The 10,148-nt window shown below is 32.6% G+C and overlaps 3 protein-coding genes across 7 annotated transcripts in view; 2 read left to right on the top strand and 1 right to left on the bottom strand.

Moving 5' to 3' along the window:
- Positions 1–161: 161 nt before the first annotated feature.
- Positions 162–2,475, top strand: LOC119833748 (DDRGK domain-containing protein 1). The gene is made up of 6 exons (XM_038357914.1): positions 162–504; positions 580–672; positions 742–854; positions 1,077–1,208; positions 1,457–1,633; positions 2,002–2,475. The coding sequence occupies exons 1-6, from the start codon at positions 411–413 to the stop codon at positions 2,263–2,265; spliced, it is 873 nt and encodes a 290-aa protein (XP_038213842.1). The 5' UTR covers positions 162–410; the 3' UTR covers positions 2,266–2,475.
- A 43-nt stretch (positions 2,476–2,518) lies between these two features.
- LOC119833747 (nuclear pore complex protein Nup107) lies at positions 2,519–5,186 on the bottom strand. Its single transcript, XM_038357912.1, has one exon. The coding sequence runs from the start codon at positions 5,043–5,045 to the stop codon at positions 2,526–2,528; it is 2,520 nt and encodes an 839-aa protein (XP_038213840.1). The 5' UTR covers positions 5,046–5,186; the 3' UTR covers positions 2,519–2,525.
- Positions 5,187–5,521: 335 nt separating this feature from the next.
- Positions 5,522–10,148, top strand: part of LOC119833800 (KAT8 regulatory NSL complex subunit 1) — a 14,131-nt gene continuing 9,504 nt past the window's right edge. Inside the window, exons 1-3 of one of the 5 annotated variants that reach the window (XM_038357982.1) lie at positions 5,522–5,760; positions 7,152–7,250; positions 8,983–10,044. In XM_038357982.1, the coding sequence (XP_038213910.1) occupies positions 9,209–10,044 (836 nt within the window). In that variant the 5' untranslated portion in view covers positions 5,522–5,760; positions 7,152–7,250; positions 8,983–9,208. The other 4 variants (XM_038357981.1, XM_038357985.1, XM_038357984.1 and 1 more) reach the window with 4 other exon arrangements.

Here is a 10,148-nt window from a genome sequence, read left to right as displayed (position 1 = left end):
TAGATACCTACATTGTGTTGCTATAAAATATTTATATGATCTATTCTCAGACCAACCGAACACGTTAACAAAAATAAAAAGGTCCTTTCCAGAATCCTTTCCAGAATCCTTTTATATTTCTTTACGTGGTTACTCTGTGGTCATTACCACAATCTACTATGACATTGACTTGAGTTGACGTTATTCTACAAATCACTGATTACGATTAACTAAAAACAATATACGTATCTAGTCTGTGTAATTGACTTGTCTTGAAAGTTCGAACTCGTTCTTATTACGACCAAAAAGCAATATGAATTGTATGAAATAGTTTCTTACTTACTTTCTGCAATAAACTAATTGGATTGGTTGTAATTATAACCACAAATCTTATTCATATGAGTAAATCAATAAATTTTTGACAACACACAATGGATCCGTTTATTATTGCAGCAATTATTAGTGCTGTAGTTATTATAATCCTGTCAATTGCCTTTTTACGAGTGTCACAAGTAAACACAAAACGTAAGTATTTTACCATATATGGTAGCTCCAATATTTAAAATAATTTCTTGGATATTATATTATACTTGCCTTCAGCTGCTACGAGACCGAGAGCAGTAGCCCAAAGAGATGGTGGTCCTGGCAGAGTTCAGGCCGTCAGAAACCAACGTGCCAGAATGAGAGCAAATGGTATGAAAAACATCATTTACCTAAACAAACATACTGTAATATATACTAACCAGATAAATTTATTTACAGCTGCCAGACATGCTGCACCTCTTGAAGAGGATGCCAATATTGCTGATGATATGGATGAAGAAGGCATACCAGAGAGCCCAGCTGTTGAATTTGATGATAAAATGGGTGCAAAGGTAATAAGATGAATGAAATTGCTGTTTTAATTTTTCAAAAACTATGTACATTGTAATAAATTAAATTTGAAAAATTAAATGCATTTAGCATATTATTTAATAACAAGACCAAAAAGCTAGAGAATTGTCTTTTCATTTTCAGTCATCACATGATTGTGATCAGTTTCAAATCATATATAATAAAATGTTTGATTTTATATGTATAGTATTTCTTTATTTTAGAAACGTGCCAAAATGGAAGCTAAACTGGAAAAGAAAAAGGCAAGAGAAGCTGAAGAGAAGATGAGAGAAATGAAAAAGAAGAAAGACCAGGAGCTAGAAGAAGAACGCAAGAAGTTGGAAGAAAAGAAAGAGGTTTAAAAATATGTTCTTTACCCAAAACTTTGATAGAAACAAAAATTTCTAGGATATATTACAGACAAAATAATGAATGTTTTGTTATGGGTTTTAATAGATAACTTGAAACATAGCATTGTACTTTATGCTTGTCTAAGCACACATTCACTTTAATGTGTGTAGTATTTTTAGTGTAACATCTTTATTTGTAATCTATTATAACAAATAGTTCATTGGACTGTTTAAAATGTTGACATTGTATTTAGGAAGAAGAACGCAAAGCAGAAGAAGCTGAAAGGAAAGCTGAAGAAGAGAGAAAGAAGAAGGAACAAGAAGAATATGAAGCTATGAAAGCTGCATTTAGTATTGAAGGTGAGGGATATGACGAAAATGATGAGGAAGATGCAGCTAATCGTCTTAGAGACTTTATTGAATATATCAAGGTAAGAAATGAATCAATCATTTATTTACACTCACTATGTCAAATCAAAAGTGAAGCACTGTCTCCTCTAGTAGGGTATGAGACAGATAATATAAATCTGTTAGTAGGTGATCAGCCTTCTGTACCTGTCAGACTAAGACACTTTTTTGTATTTTGTGTTTCACCAATGGGAATGACCGACAGCTACTTGTACTATGTTCACATGTTACCTGCAGTACCAAGAAGGTGGTCAATGTTTCAATCAGACAATTTGGCATAATATCAGCCACAACTCACACAATTGTACCACAGTATTCATGTTTTTGTGCTGAGAACATTAAATTGATAATTCATGTATCACATCTTTACTTATATTTGATTTATTTTCAGGCTCAAAAGGTTGTTTTACTGGAAGATTTAGCAGCACACTTCAAACTCAAAACGCAAGCTACCATCGATAGAATTACTGATATGCAAGCATCAGGTGAATTAACGGGCGTTATTGACGACAGAGGAAAGTTCATTTATATTGCCCAAGCCGAACTAGAAGCTGTGGCAAAATTTATTAAGCAAAGAGGGCGTGTATCTATTTCAGAGCTGGCAGATTGTAGTAATCAATTGATAAATCTTAATCCTGTCCCTGTTGTAACATAAAATTTGTTAAATTATTTGCATTATTTACTCTTAACACATATTAATATATTTATATGAAAGTTTTTACAAATGTTATAAAATGTATTATATACAGATATAATAAATAATAATAAAGTTAGAATACATATTCAAAATTATTTCAGGATAATTAAGAATAATAAGAAACACTCACTTTGTTACCCAACATAAGATATTTATACAAAAAAAAAAGATACAAGTTGTTCAAATAAAAAATTTATTAAAAATGCAAACCTGAAAAATTATTCATTTATTTCATAACCAAACATATCTCTCCCTTTCTCTAATAGTATCAAACATGACTCTTTGATTCTTTCTAATACCTCTTGAAGCTTAGTTTTAGTAAATACTTTATACAAACAACGGTTTTCAGACGCAATTAGGTCACTTAATTTGACTGCTTCTTTGTGATTTTCAATATCATCATTACTTTGTAAAATTTTCAATATCAAAATTATAACTTCTGGTATACACAATCTTCTAAGTGTATCCAATTGTTTTAATCTTTCTTCTTTTTCATCTTCTGTAAAATTGGGTGATGATGTACTGTCATTTTCATCTTGAAGCCATCCACCTGGGAATAGCAGGACATTGTACAGGAGTGTCTTAGTGTGACGAGACTGGTGCAGTACAGCATTTTTCCATCGTGTCTTTTGCTGTTCAACATGAGCACATTGTTGTTCATGATGAACTTTATCCGAAAATGATGCATCTGGTGGTAATGGGTCAACATCTTTTGGCTGACCACTGATGTAATGTCTGTGCCACGTTGCAAAACCTTCAAGAGCTTCCAAATATGCTTTGAGGCATAAATATTCCCTTAATTCTGAAGAACTTGAGCTTATTTTGCCCATAGAATCAGAAAACATATTTTTAACACTAGATAAACAAGATATTGCTGCATCATTGTTTCCAATGAATATGAATGTCCGAACCATTGCATTGCTTAACCATAATCCTTCCACTGCTTGATTAGAAAGAAGGGCCAGCCATTCTAAAGATCTTATCACTTTTGTTATTAAACTTTTATCTTTTTCAACAGCAGTAGCTTGTGTTAGTGTGACATCAACATTTCCATAACCTTGCTGGATATCTGTTATAGATTTTTTGATAGCCATTCTGGCAGATTCAGCAACATCAATTCCAGCAGTTAATCCAGCTTTAACAACATCTGGTCTATTCTCACTTTTATGTATTCTATCCATGAATTCAGAAAATAGAATTATTTGTCTCTCTGTTGGCACTGTAGATGTATAGAAAGCTACTAGTTCTGGAAATTCACAAGCTCCTTCAATCAGATTATCTATTAATCGAGAAACATATTTTTCCAAAATCATATCTCCAATATCATGTTGAGGATCTTTGCCCATCTGACGCAGAATTAGTATTAGATGGGCAAGAAATCTTACAAATCTATCTTCAGCGCTGTTAAGCCATTGTAGAGAATCTTGCATTATTGATCTTATATGGCCTAACATAAGATATCTCTGACAAGTTTGATAGTTGGATTCTTTCTTACCTTCTAACAATGACTTGACTGCACTGAACATTTGCTGCAAAGATAGTTCAGCAGATGGCAGTTCTGACTGTAACAATTCTAAAACTTCTGGTGATGTTGTATTTGCTTCTGCTGTTGCATAGTGTTCATGTAAGAATTTGTCCACTCTAGTTTCTATTTGAACTCTCAAATGGGCCCACAACAAGTCTTCCCAGTTACCTTGACAAGCTGGGAGAGCTCTTTGCAAATGACCACACAGAATACCAACAGTAGCCCTATAATGTAAATTCTCAGAAGTGTCATTAGCTATAGCAAGAGCACACCATTTCCAAAGATCTCTATATTTGTTTCCACTTGATTCTATTGTAGCTTCTGAATCTTCTATTTGAGAATAATGAGGAAGCTTCCATCCTTGTAACACAGCTGCTCTCCAAGCCTGTCCTGCATTTATGCATAACGATACAGCTTCATTAAATTTCCCACATCGAACTTCAGTAAAGACTCTTTTACATAAATCACTGTCATCTTTCACATCATCAGAATGTATTGTTTTATTTTGACGTCTAGGTGCATCTGGGTCCATACTGGTAATCATACTCTTGTTTCTTTCTTTATTAAATAAACTCGTTCCAAGTAGTAATTGGTGAAGTGTATTACCCCAATGAATATTGTGTGCGATAACTGGAGCTGCTGTTCTTGTAACTTCAACTTGTAGAGCAGCTGTAGCTTCTAACCAGTCGACTAATAACTGCAGAAGTCGTATTTCAGAGTCACTTTGAAACAATGCATTAACTAAAGTTTGCTGAGACAAAGTTGGCTGGGTTATGATACTTTCAAATGATTCTGGATGTTCATTCAATGAGTCAGCATACAAGCAATGAAGAAGTTTCCAAGTATTTGCTTCTTCGGCTAGCCAATAATTTTGCACACTATAACGATTCCATGGCTCCACCAACTCGAGAGAATCACAGCAAGCTTGAGCTAACCTACCCAAAGTATCCAAAACATCGCTAGGTCGACTCGATTGGATTATTTCAAAAAATACTTCACTCAATCCATTACCCGCTGTACCAGTATTAACAACGATTGAAGAGTCATCTAGAATTTGTCGAAGACTGGTATCATTTAAAGTTTTAAAATAAGAAGATTCGTTGAGTATCGGAGTTAGATTTAGAGTGTCATCTTTAGCTGCAAGTTGTCGCACACGACTACTTTTTAAGGGAGTGTGTTGCGTTGAATGTAGTATACTTTTGTTAAAACTCATATTTACCTATATAGGTTAAAAAATTTGCTGTTTTCTGTAGAACTAAACGATCACATTAAGGGCGCGAATGAACTGCAGAAATTCCGGTGCTAGTTTAAGTTTTGACAATTGTTGAATCGACTCATGACTGTGACATTTAACAGCTATGAGACATGCCGCAGGGCTTTCTACCCGCGTCGATGTACAGATTAAATAATGTTTATTAACAGATTGAAAATAATCATTTATTTCTTATGTAGGTAGGTACCTATGCAAATAAATAGAAGTGTTCCTAGGTACAGGACAGCTTTTCCGTATTTGATTTTAAATGAATTCTCTGAAAACATAACATAGAATTATGTTAGACATTTTTCGAACATGAACCGTCAAGATAAGGAAACTAAAATAATGTACGAATAATGTAGTTATTATATCGGTTTGATCACATAGGTACGTATACGAAGACTCAAAATTCATATTATTTTTCTTTTTGCAGAAATAGCGGGCAGCAGCAAAAGTTTTTACAACTTGTCTAGATAATACTGCCTAGATGACAATTATTAACAATCACTTTAATATAGTAATACTTCCTCTTAGAGTTCATTGGAGCCCCCTACACTTTTTTATTCTTTTAGTGAAATATTTTAATTTGTCATCAGCAGAACTCGTCACGTTTAAGTATTTAAATTTTTAAAAACATACTTTTGTTTGGTACTTTATAAAATCTTACAAAAAGGTAAGCACAAACAACATAAATTTTAAACTTTAATTTTAATTTTAAACTCGAAAAAGTATTTTCAAAAAATATGTTTCATTTAGAAGCATTTTTACATAAAACTGCTTAGTTTATAGTTTTATTCTATGTCGTTTTCATAACGATGTTATAGTTTTGTAAGAGTTACATTTTATGTAAAACTCACAGTTAGTTATCAGTTCCTATTGTGGTGAGTATCTTGTATTATTTAAACATATAATGTTCTTAACTTTAAGTCATTATTTATCCCACTGGAAAATATTATTTACACAGTTACATTTTCTCTTCATAATATATTAAATATTACATTAATTTCCATTAGCTAAAATCTTTATTATGCACATATCTGAAATTCATAATTACAGACATGAAACTAATCATAATATTAGATTTCCATTATTAAAAAAGAAGAATTTTGTTAATAACATGCCTTGAATCCATTATCCAAAAGAATTATAATAATGAACCTGAGTAAAGTACTTTAAGCTTGTCATATCATCCACTTGAACAATCAGCAATTTTTTTGAAAAGTAGGTGTCTTACAGATACACTTTCAACATTATTTATGTTAACTGTCTACAGGCGGCACACAAAAATATTTTTGAATATAATTTTCTTTCACTATTATTTATGGAGCCGAGAGGTAATGTCTTAAATTTTCATTAACATATATTGGAACCACACGTAATAAGACAAAATTAGACCAATAATTTTTGTCCAAGATAATGAAACCTTTCAGAATATAATTGTGTATCTATTATATATAAAGTTGTGTTTTGCTTTAAATAAATTATTACAATGTACTCGATATTAGTGAAACAAAATAGAAAAGAGGTTTTATCTTAAGAATTCCTAATGAACCATATTAATATTTGTATATTTTGCAAAAATAATAGAACACATATACATAGGAAATAAGAACACAAGTAAGATATATAAATTGCTTTATTATTGTTCCTGTGATACAGTAATATCAGAAATCTAAAATTACCTCTCATATTAATAAAAGTGGAATAAAACAGAGTATTATCATTTCTTAAATATTATTTTTTTGGAAAGAAAATGCTTTGCTAACTTAAATTCAAATTTTTGTTGTAGTCCAGCCTAGTATGATAATGAGTTGACCGATGTCAATAAACTTAACCATTATGATTAATAAATAATTCATCCAACAATAGAACATATAGTACTCTAAATCAATGTAAACAGGGATTTTTTTAGAAGATTTGTTGTTAAAACACTTGAGCTGTGACATTTGTGTCATTTTTTTTGGTAAAGAACTTTTGTCAAACAACTGTCATTTACTTAAAAAAGATTTCTCATCAACAAATTTATTATTATTGGGAAGATTCAGCATTGTTCTATATTTCTAGGGAGGAAGATAAACTGAAGATGGCTGTTATTGTGCCATTTTCACTTGGGAGGAAATATCAGTGTTCACCTTTGAGTTTTCTTCAAGCTTTGATACCAAGGTAATCATTTAATTTTTACTTTTTTAAAATAGTAGAACACTAAAAATTTGAATAAACCTTAGACAATAATGTTATTTGTATATGTTTTCATTTTCCAAATGTGACATTATTCATTTATTGCATGTATTTACAGTCCGGGGCTTAAAATAAAGTTAAATAACCAGTACAAAATGTCCTTTTAAAAAGTGATAATATTTTCCTAGCTATTTAATTCTCCACTATTGATGCTCCATTTCTTGTATATTTTAAAAATTCTATAAAGCTAATACTGATTACCACCTACCATATCATAGTTTCATACCCTAATAAAATCGTGATTCTGTGTTCTATAGGTATACAATTTTCAAAGAAGCAAATATATACTAATATATTGAAAATATAGACTAATATATTGAAAATTAGGCCCGCGTTGTACACTTATCCGTGTGGTATATTTACATTACATATAAGTTAAATTGAATTTTAATCCTGTTATTTTCCTACTTTTATTATAAGATTATTATTAATTCATATTCAAATATATGTTTTTTATTATGCCTAGGCCTTTATAATGTTAAATTTATGTTGGGAGTTGTTGTTGAGTTGGTTTGTGGTGAGACATTTTTGTTAGTAAAATTTTAATCGAGGTACCGATGAATTACGATTTACGAAGATAATTTGCAACATGACAGTTATCTACACAAAAACCGTACAATGAAACGACAAGCATTTACGAAGCTTTGGATACATTATGAATTATGACACGATAATATTATTTATTATTTGTGTTGTTATATTTATAATTTTGACAAGATAATATTTATATTATTTGTGATACTATATTTATAATTTTAACATTCTTGGATTTCGCCAATGACAATATTTCCAAGTACCGAATTAAATCATAAAAGGCTTCGTAAATGTTGTCGTCTCGTATATAATACTCGATGAAATAACCAAAATACTTATTGTTTTAATTTTGTTTTATCATATTACATTGCCATTAATAAAAAAAAAGTAATATAATTGAACATTAGATATTTCACAACAATTTCACTCATGGAATCAATCCATATTTATTCCATTGTTAAGGTAAAGCGTGGCGATGTTGAAATTGGTGTCATTTGCAGTACTTTTTAGTTTTAATTATAAAATTTTCGTTTATATATTTATAAAATGTACTTAAAAATAAATGGGCTAATTTATTTTTCATAATTTTTTTAAATGGGCGAAAGAAAGTTTCTTAACTTTTTAATGGATTGCATATTTGACTTTACCGCGCAAGTACTAATTTGGAACGTATTTTCCATCTCTTTTTTACATTCAGAACTCTCAGTGCTTCTAATCTAGCGTTTGGTGCGGTTTACTCTGTCGTCTGTATTTCGTCACTAGATTTGAGAATCAACTCGGTAAAATAGTGTTTTTGAGAGCTATTCCGCCATTGTTATTTAAAAAATGCCTTTGTCACTATCAATTCTAGTTGTGATTTAGTGGTTATGTGTCTTAAGCTTGTATAAAAAATAAGCATCCCATCAAAGTGTACTAAGTGAATCGTTTCCTGTTCCATATCGTACAGAAAGTAGAAACAAGCAATTGCGACTGCTAGCGTAGTTCTTGTTATCACGTGGGTCTCATTTTAAATAATGTGAGACACAATTTTGTGTATATGTATTGTATTGTTTAGTTAGTGACCCATGCGATGTTGCTGCCTTCAAGAGAACCGGCTTGTAACTAATTTAACATTGTTTTTCAGAAGCGCGCGGAACACAATCAAACGAAGTCCCGCAATACGGCTTTTGGAAGCCGGCGGGAATCATATACGAAGAATGACTATAGTGAAAAGTGTAGTGAAGTGTTTTATGGTGTTAATTTAGTAAACGGTAGTGTAAAAGGGCGTTACATAAGGTCGGAATGATAGAAAAAGGGAGCCCGCCCTGACGCGTTCAGCGCCGGCGTCCGCGGCGGGCGGCGCTTGTGTCATGGCCCCGGCGCTCACTGTGGCACCACAAGCGACTCATTACGACGTGGTCGACGAGACCGAGAAACTAGCCCACCGAAGACGGGCCCTTGTGTCCGTCAACAATCTTTCGACACACATGGAGGACGACGATATGGGACTCCAGAACCAGCCTAGTTTGGCGAAAGATTCGCAAGAAATGGAGCAGATCCTAGTTGATCTAGGCAGCAGTGATATTGTACAAGCTGATTTACTCCAAGCGATCAAAACTCTAGAAAGTGGAGGTGATGCTTTATCTACAGGTGATCCAGAAGCTATATTTCCCTTGTCAGGCTTTGATTTAACAGAGACTGCCGATTCTGAGGGTGATGCGGCCGAAGATAAAATAAGGCTATTGCAGGCACGGTTAGAGCGCAGATGTGCATTTTTGTTGAGGAGATTAAGAATATTGCAGGCAAGATCGCTGGGAAAAAGAATAGCCGAAGAAGCTACTCAAACATTTGAAAGGTGTACACGTGGTGCCAGAAAAGATGGGGGAGGAAGGCCAATGGGACTAAAGGCATTTTTAAAAAGAATAGAGACTACATCAGCGTTACAAGCAAGTGCAGCATCCAGAACTGTTGTAGGGCCAAAATATTATAATCCTGGAACATCTAAAGGTGATGTCACAAGGTCAGCTTCACTGGGTATACCATCAGGAACCCTTACTGGCCTTGAAGATACAGCAGGAGCTCTGCGTTCACATTTATCAGTTGTTAAACATCAATTAGATTCTGATGCTACAGACTCATCGTCAGGTGCTGAGAGTAATGATGAAGCATTATCATACAACAATCAGCACCAACAACATATGCCCATGTGAGTAGTTATTTCCATGAATTTAATTTAATTGTATTATATTGAAATGATTACTATAGGTCAAAGTTTATTAAATGGAAATTGTCCTAATTTTAGTACTGCAT

The sequence above is a fragment of the Zerene cesonia genome, chromosome 18 (assembly GCF_012273895.1).
Source record: "Zerene cesonia ecotype Mississippi chromosome 18, Zerene_cesonia_1.1, whole genome shotgun sequence".
Lineage (NCBI taxonomy): Eukaryota > Metazoa > Arthropoda > Insecta > Lepidoptera > Pieridae > Zerene > Zerene cesonia.
This window is presented reverse-complemented; position numbering and strand designations above follow the sequence as displayed.